This window comes from Chanos chanos, chromosome 8, assembly GCF_902362185.1.
Source record: "Chanos chanos chromosome 8, fChaCha1.1, whole genome shotgun sequence".
NCBI lineage: Eukaryota > Metazoa > Chordata > Actinopteri > Gonorynchiformes > Chanidae > Chanos > Chanos chanos.
The window spans coordinates 17,798,033-17,817,521 of NC_044502.1; the positions used below are offsets into that span (position 1 = coordinate 17,798,033).

Here is a 19,489-nt window from a genome sequence, read left to right on the forward strand (position 1 = left end):
AATACATCGGTGGCTTTACACGGACGCTTATCTCCCCAACACATGAGGTGCAAACCGAAATTAAAGCCACACTGCAAGTTCACAATTATGCTTCTTGAGCGAAACAACGTCAGGTAGGTGACATTTGTGAATAATTCCACTCGTTCAAAGTTTGCGATCGCTCTCCCTCACCAGCTCTCCCTCTCTCTTTCTTTCTCTCTCTCTCTCTCTCTCTCTCTCACACACACACTCACACACACAGCAGTGTTGTCAGAGTTCTTTCATCGCAGATATAATTCGTTGAATTTGATCATGTTCCTTGCTGGTTTTTTTCTGCTCTCTTTCCCAGTTTGCTCTGTCCTCCGCTGCTTCTGCGGACAGAATTTCCTGCTGGCTCTGCCGTGCCAGCGACCCTAACACAGTGACCGGTCCCAACAGGCAGTGTCCTATCGCGGCGCAGAGACTCAACACCGTGAGCATGAGATGCGGTCCGCTTTCTAAAAACGCACAAAAGAATTCAGCCAGATGTAGCTTATGTTTCCTTTCCGAAGCGACTCTGCTAAAATAATGTACATCCGTCTCAGTCTTCATGGCGAACCAACAACTTTTAATGACGTTAACTCCAGCGCAACGCAAGGACCGAATCGCCAAGTACAGGTGGCACATACTCCCGATAAGCGCCCGCACTGCGTTGCCTGCAAGACAAGAAGTCGCAAAGGAATAAATAACCTCAACTACAGCTTTATTTTTGTTTACAAGCAAACGGGGGCATGTTTGTTCAGTCAACGTAACGCGTAACACATAGGCTACAAGAAAACGACTAGTTTGTTTATATCGCTTACCATTAATAACGCAGAACAACCAGACTAAAATCAATATTGTCAAAATCATTTCTTCGTTTTCTCTCAGTCACGAAGCCTAACTTCATTACCAAGGACTAGTTTGACTATAGCAGTTCTATAGGAGCTGCCGATACGCCTACTAGTCTCAGAAAACGAAACTTAGGCTGGGCTTTTCACGTGCCTTTCGTGTCCTCATTCTTCAAATTTAGTGTAATGTGTTTAGGAATGCATGAATGAAACTTTCAGAAACCCAACCGATGGATGTAACCTATCGATAACGTTTCGGTTACAATTATTGCTGTACCAGAAGAATGATCACAAGAATGGACGTCAACTTAACATAGACTAAAAACAGCCAGCCTATAAGATTTCCGTAAATGACTATAGCCTACTCTCTCCCGTCCTTTCTGTAATAAACATGAAATGATTTGTCCCTCATGAGCACCGGTCCATATTCTGACATTAGAAACGACAGCGGACGAAGGCGGCAGAAGACGACTCCAAGGTTGCACTAAATGGTTTTATTAAGTTACATGCAGAAACAGACATCACACAGAAACATCACACGAATCAGCGTGTGTTCTTGATTTTTTTTTTTCATAAGGATGTATAGAAATAACTTAAGTAGGCTAAATATTTCGCACATGTAAAATGGATGGTAAAGCCAATGTATGGAAGATTTTTATTTTTTAATTAATCCAGTCGAGCGATTAGCTATGAATACACACATTAAATCCGTGCATTATGTGATGTTTTGTAATGGACCAAAGCTGAAATCCCTCTCCAGACACGCTTAACGTAGGCCTAGGTAAAGTAAGCCAATTACGTGTTAAGAAGTAGTAAAGTTACATATCCGCACCCACTGTGCGCCTTTAGATCGCGTCCACTTCGTTTGTGTGCCGCCACCATGGTAACGGAATCCAAGTTCTGAGAAGGTAAGACAGGCTGTCAGCGGGCCATGAACGCACACCTTCTTGTTGCCTCCACCCACGGACTCCGCGTAGAGCCACTGAGTTCAGAAACAACTATTAGTAAACGCCTGAGATGTGGGTTTGTGAGCTTTTATTCTGTGTCAGAACTGCAGGTTTAAAATAACCTACGTCCTATACGTGCTCCAGTGATTTAGCCGATTGGGGAAACGTTAAATCTGAGGTAACGTTGTCTATATTCTTTTACCTGAGATAATCTATATTGCAATCTATTACTTTGTAGCTCCTGTTAGAGAGGAATTTTGAAGGGATATATACATAAGTCACACGACCTCTTGTTAAGTTTGAAACTTGGCAGCTTTGACAGTGTGAAATGCGACACTAGTATTCGTGTTTGTATGCCAGCCTCGTCTTTTCAGGTAAATAATTTTACCGGTCACATCTCCACGCCTGTCGCTGGAGCGAAAGATAGGCTTACTTTTCCAGCATCACGTCTTAGCATACACATTATTATGGAATGGCAGAATGTTTTTAAAATAAAACCACTTTTCAATGCGTTGAGTTTCTAATAATGAATAAATATTGCAGATATGTTACTGAAACTGAAGAAAAGTAGCGAAGCCGGTTTAATCACCGTCCATACACCAACTCTACTGAGCATGCTCTCATCCACGGTAGGAATGCAATGTAATTTAACGACTTTTTCACCTCACCGTTTTAAGATACCTGAGTGTTGAGTGAAATTATACCACTGAATTAAAATGTCCTTACTATAACACCGAGAGAATTTGATCTGTTTCAACCTTCAGTGTATGATTATGGTGTTACTGCCTACCAGTATCTGGCTCCTTGAAGAAAAACTTCACAAGTTTATTATCTTTTCAGGTGTTTAGGTGCATTTCCTTGGCTGTGATAGCTGATTTTTCCTCATGCTAACATTAGCACCTGTTTTAGTGTGTGACGCTAGTTCAAACCTATGTCTGCAGTCCAAAACCCATGTCAGAAACGGCAAAAAATGGTGAATCCTCTCACCCTTTCTTTTGAGTCATACATATAATTAAAAAAGAAGTAAAGAGAAGAATTGGCTCAGAGTAGCTGGTTGACAGAGGACAGTGTTCTGAGACACTGACAGTATCTTGCTGTCTGTGCTGCGGTATGAGTGAAACCAGAGCAGACTTACCACGAGCAATAATTTATCAGCTGTCACCCTGAACAACTTGGCTCACATGACAGTAACAGTGTGTGTGTGTGTGTGTGTGCATGGATACCTCTGCTTTGTTCTCAGCTGTACTATTTAAATCAGAGACAGCACTGAAAGAACTGTGCATGAGAGACAGACAGATATCAGGCTACAGTTCTCTTTCTCTCTCTCTCACACGCACACACACACACACACACTGCTCATATTAGCGACATACACCTATACCTGCACTGGTTCACAGGCTTGGATTCTTTCAAAACTGTATTAGTGCTCTCTTCACACATAAAAGCCATTTACCAAACAATATTCTAATTTTTCACAATGTGTATTTTCTATGTGTGTATTCTCCTGAGGAAGAGGAATATGCTAAAAACGTCTGTATGCAGTATGTATGTGGACATGTATGTGCAGTGTACCATGTTAAGAGTGTTTGGGTCCTCTCTATATCACAGTGTGTGCTGGTCTGGTTGTCTGACTGGTCATGACCTCTGTTCCAGTTTGTGCGATTTCATGTCTAAATAGATTAGTGTGAGTAAAAACCCCTCTCCCTGGATCTCCCTGTATGTAATAAACAGAGTCATACATATTTTCTCCTGTATTTGATTAGTCAGTGCTGAAGCCTTGAGCTGTGTGCACATCTCCTTAAACACAGACCTCTAAACTGTCTGATCTAGTCCAGTGGAGGTGAATGTGGAGAGTCAGCAGTGATGATGTCAGCCAGAAGGAGGTCAGTCGGCGTTAGGACAGAATCACAGAGTGTCTCAGAGCCTGTCAGAGACAGAGAGAATACAGCACACAGGACACACAGACGCTCACTGGGCTCCCAGAAACTACTGAAGGTATACACACACACACACACAAACACATACATACATACACACACACACACACACACACAGACATGTATGCACATATATACAGTACGTATGTACACACACATAGACAGTTACAACAAGACAATGGGACTGGACCAAACTCACACTCCTTCACTCTTCCCCAGAGTCAATTACACACAGCGCAACGAGAGGCCAAAGAGATCATCCAACCTCTGCTAGACACAGAGAATGGATTTGTCAAGGTATGGGTGCAAAAGTGTGTGTGTTTGTGTGTGTTAATGTTTGTGTGTGTGTGTCTGATTTGGGATCTGTAGTGTTTTCTTTGTGTGTGTATGTATGGATTGTGTGTGTATTGACTGTTTGAACATGTGTATATGTGTGTAGGATCTGGAGTGTTATTTGAACAACATTGAGTATGGTGAACTGCAAAAACGGGCACTGCTTCACAAGCGTTGGACAGAGTGTGTGTGGCATCCAGTTCAGCGCAGTGTGGAAGAGCATGTCACAAACCACTCCAATGACCAGTCCATTAGGCTGAGGAGCATGCTCACGCGCTACATCAACTACTGCAACAGCAAGGCACGACACTCACTCTTATTACATCGTTATTACACGAGAATAAAACCACACTACACCACCACAAGAGCAAGGCACGACACTCACTCTTATTACATCGTTATTACACGAGAATAAAACCACACTACACCACCACAAGAGCAAAGCACGGCATTCACTCTTATTACATCGTTATTACACGAGAATAAAACCACACTACACTGATGCAACAGCGAGGGGTGGGGCACTGGCTTATTACACATTACACTTTACACATCATTACTCAATAATAACAGTATATTACATCACTGCAAAGAATATAACGCTTATTACACCATTATTACACAACAATAACAATGTTACATCACTGCAGCAGCAAGGCACAGGATCCATGTTTATTGCACTGTTATTACACAAGAGTAATATTATATGACATCAGTGCAGGGCACAATTAATCATTTTTAGCCCATTATTACACACAAATACCCTTACCCTCACATATATGAAATCACTGTAAGGTTTATGACATCACAGCAATAGGTGCACCTTACGCTTTTTACACTACATTGACTGTCCTCTACTATACAATCATGCTTTAGACCATTATTACTGTATCAGAAACAGTATACAATACTATTAATGATCAGTAATGTTAAGCATATACCAGTGTTGTAAAATTAACATTACTAATTATACAGTGATTTACAACACAGTTAAAGTTTAGCATATCTGTGTACAATTATGTTTAACTACTACACAAACAGCATTACAGCAGCCATGGGACTGTGGAGTTTGTAAAGTTGTTAATCTGTTAACCATAATGTTAACCATATTGTTCCCCTATCAGGGTTTTGTGTTTCTGGAGGACTACGACCCTCTAGAGTACAACCCTTTTCTTCTGCAGACCAGCAGACCAGATTATTACAAGGTTAAGACATATTCATATCATTCACATTTTTATCATAAAAATGCCAGACATGTAGTTATTCCAACAGCATTATCACCATGGCAACATTCACCCAAACATTTCTGCTCCCAAGATTTCTACTCCTGGACTGAAAGATCCGCTATTCCTCCAATCACGGGCGAGGGTAAAGGAGAAGAGGGCGGTCCTTCGCTGCCAAACAGGTACATTTAAACCGTTTATTTACCAGAGGAGAAACAGTATATTTACAACGCAGCAGAATACATTACATAAGCAATATGAGTCAGCGCTGTCTTTCTAAGCAGCAAACACTGGTATAAAATATCAGAATTATAAGTGACTTGGACCTGGAGCTTTAAAGAGCCAATCCCACTATGGCTCTGATGTTCCACAGCATTGACAGGCAATAAGTAATACTCTACTATAATCACTAGATCAGTTCTGTGTGTGTGTGTTTGTGTGTGGCAGGTTCTGTTTACAGTCGACAGAAAGTAGAGGAACTTCTTCAGTGGAACAAGAATTCTCCCTCCCAGAGCAAACCTAGACGCACAGACACAACAGCATCGCCCCCTAACACAGTCACAGCACCGCCCACAAACACTGTCACAGCCCCGCCCACTGCATATCCCTCAGACTCATTAAAAGAAAGGGAGAGCCTGTGGAGGTCCAGCAGGTGCAGTTCTGATCACTGTTATTCACATACACATGCACACTCACATACATGGACACACGCATACACACACACACTCTCTCACACACACGCGTGCACACACACACATACACACACACATTCACACCCGCTCACACACACACACACACACACACACACACACACAGGGCTGTGGATTATGGATGTATACCTCATGGTTTGAGTTCCAGTGTTGATTCTAAATATGTTTCATATTCAGAAGTCAGTGAGACCAGGATAATAAGTAGCGTTAGATATATGGCGGTGTAAGTCTCACTGGTTCCTGTTGTGTGTGTGTGTGTGTATGTGGTCCAGAGGTAGAGCCACTCTGTACCTGTCGGTCACTGAGGGCAGGTGTCTGAAACCTGGCTGCTGGTCTGCCACCAAAGCCCGATGATGTCACAGCCCCAACACCTGTGACCCCAGTCACATGATACCCACTGTCATCATCTCAACCAATCACAGGGATTCACCACCTGCTCACTATGGCAATGTTCCAGTTTTCTATTCCGGAGCATGATACCATCGCACACTACAGCATGACAAATGAGCTCCAGTAAAGCCGTCTGGCGTGTGTGTGTATGTGTGCTTTTATACGTGTGTTTTTGACATGACCTGGTGGAGATAATTCAGTCCAGGAGAAGTTAATGATGATGCAGGTAACAGTTGAAATGAAAAGTTGACACAAACTTATGATGATATCTCTGAGAGAACTTTTCTGTAATCTGACAGAGGTTTTCTGTCATTCTGTCGTCATTCTACTCCATTCATCCATATGAGGGACTAATCAGACAATGTAACGTTGGCCAGCGTGTTTTTTATTTGTTGTTTTCCATATCTGTGAATGTGTTTACACTAGGGGTGTAACGGTACGTGTATTCGTCCCGAACCGTCACAGCACGGACGTGACGGTTCGGTGCATGCAGTCGTATGGAGAATCCGCAGTATGTGCGAGGATTGATGAACGTAATGCGGAATCAGATTTCACAAGCACGAGTCTCTCATTTCACTCTCTCTTTTTTTTTTTTTTCTTTTTTTTTTCATTTCACTCTCTCAGGGTCGGTTTGTTCTCGAACTCGTACCGAACCATGATGTCCAAACCTGGTGCGAACCGAACCATGACTTCTGTGTACCGTTACACCCCTAGTTTACACACAGAGACACGTAGCCTCAGGGCAAGGGGCCACTCACTCTGAGCCTGTGGGGTTTACAGCAGTGAAGATACAGGATTAAGACAGAACAAAGGCTCCACTTTCAAAGGAAACAAAAGGTTTATGTTTTAGCTGCACTCTTTCAAACATTCACTCCCTCTCATGGGCTCACAGTGTACAGCATAGTCATAAACAACACACATATTTACATAAATCACACCAACTGGACCAGCCGAAACATATCACCACTCTTACACAGGGAGATAAAGGTGACAAAGTGACTTATTTGCATATTTCACTTAAAACCTGTAAATGGTTCTCCAATCCTATGTAAATAGAAGCAGCTTTAATATTAATGACATCAGTGTCAAACTGTGGCAAACCTTCAGCAGTATTTTGGTCATGAACATAAAACCAGGGAAACTGTTTGTAAATCATATATATGCTAAAATGGTTTGATCCATCACCTGAAAACTATTTAAATAAAAATAAAATAAAATGAATTAAAAAGTAATAGAATAAAAATTAGACAGTGTTGGAGCATTTTGGGATCGTGTTTTGACTCTTACTGGCTTCCAGCTACTGTCACATTTTGACTGTGACGACGACTCAGACTCTGCGTATGTGCAAACTGTGTTTAAAATAACATTTTTGAGGACATTTCTGTCCCACAGAATAAAACATCCACGCGGGAGGTAGAAAATCAGGCATAATTTAAAGCTGTTAAAAGACCAAGTGAAAGTGTTTACCGCTACTGTGTGGGCAGGGCTGGGCAGAGAGGGGTGTGGCCATGGGAGGGACTTATGTTTGGTGGGAGGGGCCACTGGACCTTCCATGTAATCACCCCTCGTGTGAATAATGAAAGAGATTGAAATTAGATTAGTGTCGAATACCATAGAGTACTGAAATCAAAGTGTAAAAGAGCAAAGCAGTATTGAGTCTGTGGTGAGGAGAGGCAGTGTTGGTTCTGCATTTAGGAGAGGCAGTATTGAGTTTGCATTCAGAAGGAGTAGTGTTAAGTTTGTGCTTAGGAGAGGCAGTAGTGTAGTAGTAGTAGTAGTAGTATAACATTTATATTATAATTTATTATATATTATAATTTATATTATAATTTTTGGCCTTTTAAAATAGTATTGTTTGGCTGTTTACAACACCAGTGTTTCTGTCTGCTTTAACAATAGCATTTTGTTGTACACAGTAGTGGTGTTGGGTGGCTTAACGTAAGAGTGTTTGACTGTTCACTGTGTGCCTGTCTGGTTGTGTATAGTCACAGTGTTTGGTTGTTGACAGTAGGGCTGTTTGGCTGTTTACAGTAGAGGTATTTGGTTGTCCATAGCAGGGCTGTTTTGGGGTTTAGTGCAGCGGTGTTTGGTCATAGAGCTGTAGGTCCAGTCTGACTGTCACCTCCCCTGTGGGCACCTCGTGCAGCAGTAAGCGTCGTGTGGCAGCTCCTTTACTCTCCTGGTCCCGCTTTATGGTTGCCACGGGAACCTCCGTACGACCCAGAAAATCTGTGAAGGTTGCGGAGAAATGAAACACCATGGTATATGTGTGAATATGTGAGCAAGTGTGTGTGCGTGTGTGTGTGTGTGTGTGAGAGAGAGAGAGAGAGAGTGTGTGTAAACATGTAAGCTTCCATTTAAGCTTGTGTGTGCGTGTGTTTGTGTGTATGTGTGTGTATCCACTCACCATCAGGTGAGAACTGATCTCTCTCAAAGATGGTGATACACAGAACATCTTGGTACAGGTCTTTGATGAAGAACTGACAGCTGAAGTTCCATTTGGGATTTACTGTGTCGCTCAGAGGACGAGAGGTGTAGCACTGTGCTCCCATTGTCAGCTCACAGTACGGATTACTCTTCCCTACACACACACACAGAGACAGAGACAGAGAGAGTAAGACAGAGAGAGAGAGAGTTGGGAGCAATAGGTGGTAAGAATTTATATTAAAAAAACCATAAACACTGTGTCACCGTATATCAGTGGCCACATTGATAAACTGACCATAACATATCCTTAACACTTAAAATAACAGTTAATAATCTACTCTGGCAGTTAAAACATTAGGAATGTCTATGTGTGTGTGTGTGTATATGTGTGCTCTCTGTCTCTCACCATTGGGTTTGCAGGGTTTCAATTCTGTAGCTTCCTGAACTGTTACTAACAATCGACCAATACCACTGGACTTCAAAGAGCGCGCTGTGGAAACACACACACACACACGCACACACACACACACACACACACACATGCATGCATGCACAAACACATGCATGCACATACATTCACATACACACACACACACACACACACACACACATTCAAAGCCACACACAAGCATGGACAAACACACACAAACACACATAGTGAGTGGTGAGTAAGTAAAGATGTGGTATATGACTAGGTTATGGCTGAATATCACACTTATCATTACTCCTCATATGTTATCCCAATACATTTATTACATTTACATAGAAATATACACGCAATACTGCAGCATGAGAGACAGACAGAGACAGAGTGTTACTGTTTGTCCACCTTGATATGCTTTCTCTCTCCTCTTCTTCTCTGTCTCTATGAAATGTTCTGAAGCAGCTTTAATCCTCTGAACCCATGTCGTCCTGAGGAAAAACAGCACAACACCAACTGCTCGTGCTTTTACAAAACATTATAATAGTATCACCTCTAAACTACTCCACTGTGAAAATCATTTCATAGGAATTCAGTTTAAATTAATGTTCATTTAATCAAGTACTAGAAGCATCATCTTTTACCCAGACCATTAATGAGACATGTGTGTGAATATACATGGAGTATATGCACTCCGGTCAAAATCTGATGTCATCCACTGTTTTAGATCAGTGATGTGGCTTTAACTGCTGTATAAAATATTTCTTCAAACATTATAGGAAAATTGTAGTATTCTTTTTACATTTGAGGTGTGTTTTTATCTTGCAGTACCAATGGCTGATTTGTTCCATATTAAGAATCCTCTAATCTGATATACAATACTTCCTGGCCACACCTCTACCCATTTCCTGTCCTCGCATAATTTTTTCCTCTAAAAACACAAAGGAGCCGCAAATACTCTGGCAAGGGGAATTTCTGTCAGTCGAGGGAGTGGGTGGGTGTGGTTTAGAAGAGGCGTGTCCCGGTGAAGCCCCACCTCTCGTTGATGGTGTCAGCCTTGATCGTGTAAACACGGTCTATGTGTGAAATATGGAACACTGGGTCATCACTGCAGGGGTCAGAGGGCATCTTAACAAGGACCTCATTCAGGAAAACAGGCTAGAGAGAGAGAGAGAGAGAGAGTGTGTGAGAGAGAGCGAGATTTCTTTTGTTTCAAGTATAAAGTTAATATGACTGTGCTGTATCCATTTTCATTATCCATTATCCATCTTAGTCTCTGACTGTTAAAACACCTCTAATATTACAGTCTTCCTTACACTCTGGAGACTAGTTTCACAGACTAAGATTAAAACTCAGACATTAAATGCCTTTTTAGTAGAAAATTTAAAGATGAAATGCATATAGCGTCTGAGCAGAATCCTTGTCTGAGAAAAGACAATGAACTCAGTGCTGATTGGCTATTCCAGGTGTCCATTATCAGCCTGTGTCGCAGATCATCACACGACACAGCCTCTGCTACCTGACCATGATTTTGAACGGTCAATATCAAACATGTCTGAAAAAATTCAGGCAGCTTCTGATCGGCGTACTTTATGATAGGGAAGTTTAAGATTGATCACGTAACCCTGTCCTGCTCTGTGACAAAAAACTGTTCCTGATCAGACCTCCAACTGGGATTTCTGACCCAATTTTGCAAATTTGTCAGGATGGGCAAATTGCAGCTGAAAACAGGTTAAAAATCCTGTTGTGTGTGACCAGCTTAACACTTCCCAGAGTGAATGCAATTTGACTAGAAAACAGCTCAGTGTCGCGAGTAACACTGTAACACTGTGTAACACTGTAACACTAAAACAAACTCTCTGTAACTGTATAGCTAACATTACATGGTTGTTGAATAAGGAGTCTAAAGTTTCCAGAGTGTCGGTCTTTGACAGGGCTCTTTACCGTTTTATACATTTTAAACTGCGTGTTGGATTTGGGGTTGAAGAGTTTGTCTGCTCCTGACGAGAACTGCTTGGACGTGTAGGTGAGGAGTAAGAAGTCGTTGAAGAGAAAGGCCCAGAGTTCTTTACTGCTCTTGGACTTGTGTAGTCGGCCACTGTGCAGGAGTTTCCGAGGGCCCAGACAGTTTGTCAGTGAATTAAAAACCAGGTGCTGATGAATAATAATGAAAAAGGGAGGGTCAGAAGGGCACTTAACATATGGCACTTCATTTGCATATGTCATTTTCCCACCCACCATGTTTACATATTTGACAGAGGATAAGAAAGAGAGGTACACCATATACAGTGACAGATAAAAGTTCTGTTTAAATGCAGTGCAAATTCACTGGACTCCACTGCGCTGTAAAGCCCTGGTGGTTTACATTCTTCAGCCTCAGGGGTGTCTGTCTTTTTAAAGATCCGGTCAGAACGGGTTCTGGCCAGTTATGGCTCACCTCAATGATTCCCTCACACTGGACGTGGTTCTGGATCCATTCCAGTCGGTCTGAGTTCTCTTTCTCCCTCACTCCCTCGTTTACCTGGGAGCAGAGCTCCTCCGCCCGCTCCAGAGCCGCCCGCAGGTGGAACTCATCCACATGACCTGGTGGAGTGTTCTCCAAAATCTGGAATAATGTCACAGAGAGAGAGAGACAGGGACATAAACAGAGAGGGAGTGAGTCTCTTGGAAAATCCTGTTAGGGGTGTGTGTGTGTGTGTGTGTGTGTGTGTCTCTGTTGTTATCGTGTTGCATTGAGGCTGTGAGGTTTCTTTGTGTGTATGTAGTGTCATATTGATGTTGTTGGGTGGGGGTTGTTGATGTGTGTGTGTTGTGACTCTGTGGTGTTGATGGAGAGGTTTATGTGGGGTTATATAGACTGTATGTTAGTAATGTGCAGTGACTAGTGTGTGATTATACACTGACATTCTTAACGTGCAGTGAGTAGTGTGTGATTATATACGTTGTGTGATTATATACACTGACATTCTTAATGTGCAGTGACTAGTGTGTCATTATATACACTGACATTCTTAATGTGCTGTGAGTAGTGTATGATTATATACACTGACATTCTTAATGTGCAGTGGGTAGCGTGTGATTATATACGCTGACATTCTTAATGTGCAGTGGGTAGCGTGTGATTATATACACTGACATTCTTAATGTGCAGTGGGTAGCGTGTGATTATATACACTGACATTCTTAATGTGCAGTGACTAGTGTGTCATTATATACACTGACATTCTTAATGTGCTGTGAGTAGTGTATGATTATATACACTGACATTCTTAATGTGCAGTGGGTAGCGTGTGATTATATACACTGACATTCTTAATCTGCAGTGGGTAGCGTGTGATTATATACACTGACATTCTTAATGTGCAGTGGGTAGCGTGTGATTATGTACACTGACATTCTTAATGTGCAGTGGGTAGCGTGTGATTATATACACTGACATTCTTAATGTGCAGTGGGTAGTGTGTGATTATATACACTGACATTCTTAATGTGCAGTGGGTAGTTGTCTGATTATATACACTGACATTCTTAATGTGCAGTGGGTAGTGTGTGATTATATACACTGACATTCTTAATGTGCAGTGGGTAGCGTGTGATTATATACACTGACATTCTTAATGTGCAGTGGGTAGTGTGTGATTATATACACTGACATTCTTAATGTGCAGTGGGTAGCGTGTGATCCTCTGCATTGGTTTGAGCAGGAAGCTGGAGAGTGGCATCCCTTTACACCGGTAATTACTGGCAATTTTCTACAGTAGAGAGAGAGAGAGAGCACATTCTCTGTGTTTACACATGAAAACATCTGAATTTTAATTGATAACCAATCACAGAGTTATAATCCAATCTGTAATTTCACTCTGACATTATCTCACCATGTGGACTAGACAATAATCCCACTATGAGGAAGTTGGTTCTCTTGCCTTAAAAAAGTTGCTCCTCACATAGAGGTGATATTTTGTTACCTGTGATTTTTACACTGTAATTTCGAAGCTACAAACACGCTGGGTAATAAAGTCCTCTAAAAAGAGCGATTCACATATGAAACAGAACGGAACTGAAACAGCTAACAGCAAATATGTTCAACTCCATGGTCTCAGAGGTTTAATGACATTAATTTCACTCTCTTTAACGTTGAAAACAGTCATTTTACCTTTAGGAAGAGTTTGAATTCGGGCTCCTGGTCTGTTTTTTGTGTCAGCAGGGCGGCGCCGTTGAGTTGGCAGCTGCAGAAGCGGATATAAGCCGGCATGTGGGACAGCTCAGCCTCCAGAATATCCCCGATCATCTGCACCGCCGCTCTCTCTCCACACGTCTTCTTACGCACACGCAGAGCTCTGACACACACACAGACACACACACACACACACACCAACGCTCACACATTACATTTAAACTCGACCTTGGATGTAGATATTTAAAGACAGAAAGTCTGATGGTGCTTATGGATTCCCTGAACTGTAATACTAGTATGGACAGACAGAGAGCAGCACTGTGTCTGTGTTCACTCACTTCAGCAGTTTGGTGTTGCACATAATGAGCTCTCTCCAGTTCACGAAAATCATTCCCATTTCCTTCTCTGTCAGACGGCCTGACTCACTCATGGGTTTATGGAACACCTAACCAAACACACACACACACACAAATGCACATGCATTCACAAATACATGCAAAACGTATTAGAATAAAATTAAAACCTACAGTGAATGAATTAATACTTGTGATGCAGTGGGGATTATGGGTTAATCTCAGGGTTGCAGTAAGGAGTAAAGTCTAATCCCTGTACTGAAATTGGGATTATGGGTAAATCCCAGCAATGCACAGTATTACTGACAACTAAAGATTAATCCCAATAGTGCAGTAAGAATTATGGGTTATAAATAATTATGGGAATTGTGGGAATCCCAGTGACAGATTAAGCATTAATTCCAGTGTTGCAGGTGGGATAAAGGTTTTTGTCTGTTTGTATGTTTGTTTGTTTTTTACCTCTAGCACCAACTCCAGGTCCTCCACATATCTCTCCTCAGTCTGAATGAGCTCGTGAATGTAGCCCTGTCTCCTTCTCTCCTGAGCAGACATGGAGTCCAGACTCACCAGATCAGCACACCCTGCATACACACACACACACACAGACACACACACAGACACACACAAACACACAGATACACACACATACACACACACACCCACACACATACACACACACACAGACACAGATATATATACACACACACACACACACACACACACACACACAGATACACACACCACCCATACAAATATTTGTTTGGGTGAAAGAAAAGACGGAGAATGAGGATAGATTCTGTATTGCTCTGTATTGGAACAGGGACATATTTTTATATATTTGCCAGAAAACAGCAGACTGCAGCCACTGTGGTAGAAATAAACTCTTTATTTTCAGCTCTCTGATTTTAGACATAGTGGCATATTTTTATACAAAAGACTTGACTCAGCTAAAGCAGAAAACTACAAGCCTAAACATTCTTTCTCTCACTCTCTCTCTCTCTCTCTCACACACACACACTCACACACACACACACACACACACACAGCTGATTGCATAGGAGCAGATCAAGTGTGAGTATGACATTAGCCATGTTGCTGGTGACATTGTCAGTTAACGTTTTCATTGCAATTCAGCATGAAAGAAGCATAGTCTTACAAACACTGTGTGTAGTACACTACACAACACACACACACACACACGTACACACACCTGTGTTAGTCGAGATTAGTAGCAGTCTGAATAGCATAAATTGTTACTCTGACTACGTTTTTTTTTTTGTTTGATTGTTTGTTTTAAATATCAAAACACATTTTGGTTTTTCTACTATAAGCATGAAGCTATTTCTCTTAGTCAGCAACAGATTCATGCCACTTCTAATTCTTACTGGAGTTTTAATACAAAAGAAGACAAATATTGTAGGCGACAAAAGTGAAAATAAAGTAGTAAAAAAAAAATTTAAAAATAAAGAGAGAGGAGGAAGAGGCTGCTCCAGGAAAAGTTAGTGAGGGGGCGGGGTCTCGCAGGCTACTTCCTGGAGCATTGTAGCTTTCTGATAGGCCCAGAAAAGGTAGAGTAGGGAGAAGAGGAGGAGCCAGGAGCTTGCATCCTAAAATAAAGCACAGATGAAGCCAATGGCAGAGGAAGGGGTGGGGAAGGGCGGATTGACAGAGAGAAGGAAATGAATGCAGCAGAGAGAAATGATGAAGAGAAGAATGGATGGCAGATCAGTGAAGGCAAAATTCAGAGAGAGAGAGAGAGAGAGAAGCTTTGCTCTGCTATGAACTTTCAGTTCCTTTGATGTTAGTGCTGTGTAGTATAGGTCAAGGTCATCTCTCTAAAACATGAATTTATTCAAAATTAACTGACTCTCCCACAAAACTGACATTAAACTGATATCACCAACTAAAAAGTAAACTCAACATCTCAGTAACAACATAAAACCATTCATTTTAAATCTCTGTTCAAATCACACACACGCTCACTGTTTCCAGTCACACATGCTAACACTGGCATGCTGAGAACTGAGCTGGCTCTGATTCGGCTGTGTTTAGATGAATGTTTTCAATGGAAATATCAACTTTAAAAATATCTTAAAACTATTAAAACCCATAACATTTTGTCAACCCAGTTCCAATCTCATATTTGGAACACATTCAAAAAAAGAGTAATGTATCAGGCGTGATCTATTAGAGAAAATGTTCAGCGCTATTCCCGTTACCAAACACTTTTACAGTAGTGTTAGGGTTGGAATGGAATACACTGGTGAGACAACGTTGACTTTACTGCACCTGTCTCCTGACTTGGCACAGGTTTGTGTATATAGTCTAGTTTAACTGGCTGAGTGTCACAGTGTAATGTGTTGCCGTGGTAACAGGAGGTCCAGGCTGGTTAGCTCTAGTGTGGAGAATATAAATGAGACTTGTCGCAAGCTGGTCTACAGGGACCAGTAAGTCTGGACACACAGCCCTTCATACGCTGTCCTCAGAGTTCAGACCTCCTGTCTACGATTCCCCGCCGTGGTGTACACACGCACACACACACACTCCTCTGAGTAAGCAGAGCACTCTCTTCACACAACTTGTTAGAGCAGCTGTCCCACTCCCACAGGCCTTCTCAGATTTGTGTGTATGTGTGTGTATGTGTGTGTGTGTGTGTGTAGGTATATATTTGTGTGTGTGTGTGTGTGTGTGTGTGTAGGTATATATTTATGTGTTTGTGTGTGTGTAAGTGCATGTTTATGTTTGTGTGTGTATGTGTGTGTGTGTGTCTGTGTGTAGGTAAGTGTGAGGTAAAGGAAAGTGTGTGTATGAGGAGAGGGTGAAGGTGGGACTTACATTGCTGACTGGGGTCAGAGTCTGTGGTCTGAGTGACATAATTGGTGGGGAACAGGCCTGTCACTCCATTGAGTTCTCCTTTCCACCAATCAGGATCATCTTTGTTCAACACGTTGATAAGTTGGCCTTTGAGGAAACTCATCTCATCGTCATTAGCTGCTTTATAGTCGTACATGGCGATGACCTGACACACTGAGAGACAGAGAGAAAGAGAGAAAGAGAACAGATAAGAAGAGTTCTAGAGTTTTGTGCGAGTGTGTGTGTGTGCGTGTAAGTGTGTGTATATGTGTATGCAAGTGTGTGTGTGTGTATTTTTTGTATGAGGCTAATGCTCAAAGCTCTTACATGGTACTGGAGCAGGTGTGGTCTTGCCACTGCCCTGTTCCAGCAGACGGACATTGGCAGATCTGAACCAGCCTTTCTGACGCCTCTTACCCCTCGCCTACAGACAGAAGACAGACACGCGCGCGCGCACACACACACACACACACAAAACACAAATACAAACACAAACACAAACACAAACACACGCACAGATATCCAGTCAGCTGTGTAGTGATTTGATTTGCAGCAGTAGCTGTAACAATGTGTGATGTGTAATTAAAGTACAGTCAAGTTGCAGCTGTGTTGCAAAGTATGTGAATCTGTAGTTAAGCATTAATCTGTAGTTAAATGTGTACTTTAATGCACATATAAATTTGTACTGAAATGTGTAAATGAATCTTTGATCTTTAGTGGAGTGTGTGTGCGCGCAGGTGCTTGCGTTTGTGCGTGTGTGTGTGTGCGTGTGTGCGCACGTGTGTGTGAGAGTGTGTGTGTGCGCGTGTGTGTGTGAGACAGTAAGACCTGTAGCTCTCCCAGCCACCAGCCATTGGAGTTCTTGCCGAGGATGACGATGAGCTGCCCAGGTGTGAGGCTCAGTTGTTCTTTTGTCGTGGCAACGTTAGCTGTGCTCACCTGGGCAATCTCTGACAACCAATCACAATGAAGCATGTTAGCACAGCATTTCTCTCTCTCTGTGTGTGTGTGTGTGTTTGTGTGTGTGTGTTTTCGTACCTGGTTTCTTATTTGGAGCCCCTGTGTCTTTGACTTTGACGTAGTTAGAAGGGAAGAGTCCTGATTGGTCACCAATACACCCCCTCCACCACTCCCCCTCCCTCTCCATCACCATGATGGTGTCCTCTGCTTGGAAGGTCAGGTCACCTGACTCTGGACTCTCGTACGTGTACAGAGCCACATACTCTGAACAGACCAATCAAAAGGCCACTGTGACTTCCACCAATCAGACGGTTTAATGTAGACAACTCACAAGACATACGACTGTATAAAGTAGCAGTGAGTGGATGATTCCTGAGGATCAGTGTGAGTGTATTCATACCTGCATCTGCTCTACCATTCCATTACACTCACCCCAAATATGGAAAACTACTTAGCATGCAGGACCTACGCCCCTTTAATACTTTCTGTTTTTATAACAAATGTTAGCTTGTTACTGGACTGTTTAATCAGTGATGAACTCGCCTACCTTCTGTCTGACTGGAGTCTGGTCCATCATACTCATCAACAGTGGAGTACAGCGGTCTGACAAACAAAACAAAACAAAACAAAACAAAACAAAACAAAACAAAACAAAACAAAACAAAACAAAACAAAACAGACATTATTAATTATTAACCAATTTTACTCAGGATATTATTCGAACAAGCCAGTGTGCTTGTTATTTAGTAAGTCATCAACCAAATCCAGTGTTTGGTAATAGACAGGGAATAATGATTGGCTGCTGTGTGGCAGTAAATGACTGGCTGATTGGTTGCTATAAGACACGTAGTAATTGACTTGTCGGTTCCTGCAAGACAGTTAATTATTGACTGATTGGTTGCTGTAAAACAGTTACTAGTTGACTGATTGGTTGCTGTAGAACAGTAATTAAATGACTGGCTGCTGTAAGGCAGTTTGTAATTGACTGACTGGTTGCTGCAAGACAGTTAATAATTGCCTGTTTGCTGTAAGACAGGTAGTAATTGCTTCCTCTAAGACATTAATTGACTGATTGGTAGCTATAAGGCAGGTAGTAATTGACTGATTGGTTGCTGTAAGACGGTTAGTAATTGACTTATTGTTTGCTGTAAGACAGGTAGTGATTGACTGCTTCCTCTAAGACAGGTAGTAATTGACTTATTGTTTGCTGTAAGACAGGTAGTGATTGACTGCTTCCTCTAAGACAGGTAGTAATTGACTGATTGTTTGCTGTAAGACAGGTAGTGATTGACTGCTTCCTCTAAGACAGGTAGTAATTGACTGATTGTTTGCTGTAAGACAGGTAGTGATTGACTGCTTCCTCTAAGACAGGTAGTAATTCGCTGCTTGTTGGCTTCCTCTAAGACAGGTAGTAACTGACTGATTGGTTGCTGTAAGACATTTAGTAATTAACTAATTGGTTGCTGCGTGAGTGAAGTTCCGTAACAAACAGAGTATAACATTCACTCTGTCAGCTGTCTTGCTGGCTGTAACCAGGCAATGGGTACACAACACATGACATATTAACAAAATCATTATTTACTCGGTCTGTGTATCACTGCTGGTCACCACGGAAACATAGGTTTTGGGGAACCAGCCCTGTTCTCCGTTTAGCTCGCCCAGCCACCAGTTCTCCTGCTGCTCTAGAACCGTGATGATGTCATCCTTAGAGAAGTTAAGGTGACTCTCCATCTTCGCTGTCCAAGAGCAGAGAGCAACAACCTGTAGAATCACGCCCATACACACACACGCACACACAAGGGGAGAGAGAGAGAGGGAGAGAGAGACACACACAAACACACAGACAGAGACTTAGACAGACAGAGAGAGAGTGGCTATGCTCACCTAACTTTGACTGACTGTGTCTTGAAATA

At 42.1% G+C, this 19,489-nt stretch overlaps 1 protein-coding gene across 1 annotated transcript in view; it reads right to left on the reverse strand.

Annotated features, from left to right (window-relative positions):
- Positions 1 to 8,459: 8,459 nt before the first annotated feature.
- itsn2a (intersectin 2a) overlaps positions 8,460 to 19,489 on the reverse strand; it is a 25,215-nt gene continuing 14,185 nt past the window's right edge. Inside the window, exons 23-39 of the mRNA XM_030782946.1 lie at positions 19,159 to 19,337; positions 18,124 to 18,179; positions 17,655 to 17,840; positions 17,445 to 17,566; positions 16,944 to 17,040; positions 16,535 to 16,790; positions 14,223 to 14,346; positions 13,749 to 13,855; positions 13,390 to 13,573; positions 12,890 to 12,988; positions 11,674 to 11,841; positions 11,181 to 11,390; positions 10,273 to 10,394; positions 9,645 to 9,727; positions 9,222 to 9,305; positions 8,796 to 8,969; positions 8,460 to 8,617 (exon numbers count right to left, since the gene is read on the reverse strand). Coding sequence (XP_030638806.1) covers positions 8,460 to 8,617; positions 8,796 to 8,969; positions 9,222 to 9,305; positions 9,645 to 9,727; positions 10,273 to 10,394; positions 11,181 to 11,390; positions 11,674 to 11,841; positions 12,890 to 12,988; positions 13,390 to 13,573; positions 13,749 to 13,855; positions 14,223 to 14,346; positions 16,535 to 16,790; positions 16,944 to 17,040; positions 17,445 to 17,566; positions 17,655 to 17,840; positions 18,124 to 18,179; positions 19,159 to 19,337 — 2,409 coding nt within the window. The remainder of the gene's footprint in view (positions 8,618 to 8,795; positions 8,970 to 9,221; positions 9,306 to 9,644; positions 9,728 to 10,272; positions 10,395 to 11,180; positions 11,391 to 11,673; positions 11,842 to 12,889; positions 12,989 to 13,389; positions 13,574 to 13,748; positions 13,856 to 14,222; positions 14,347 to 16,534; positions 16,791 to 16,943; positions 17,041 to 17,444; positions 17,567 to 17,654; positions 17,841 to 18,123; positions 18,180 to 19,158; positions 19,338 to 19,489) is intronic.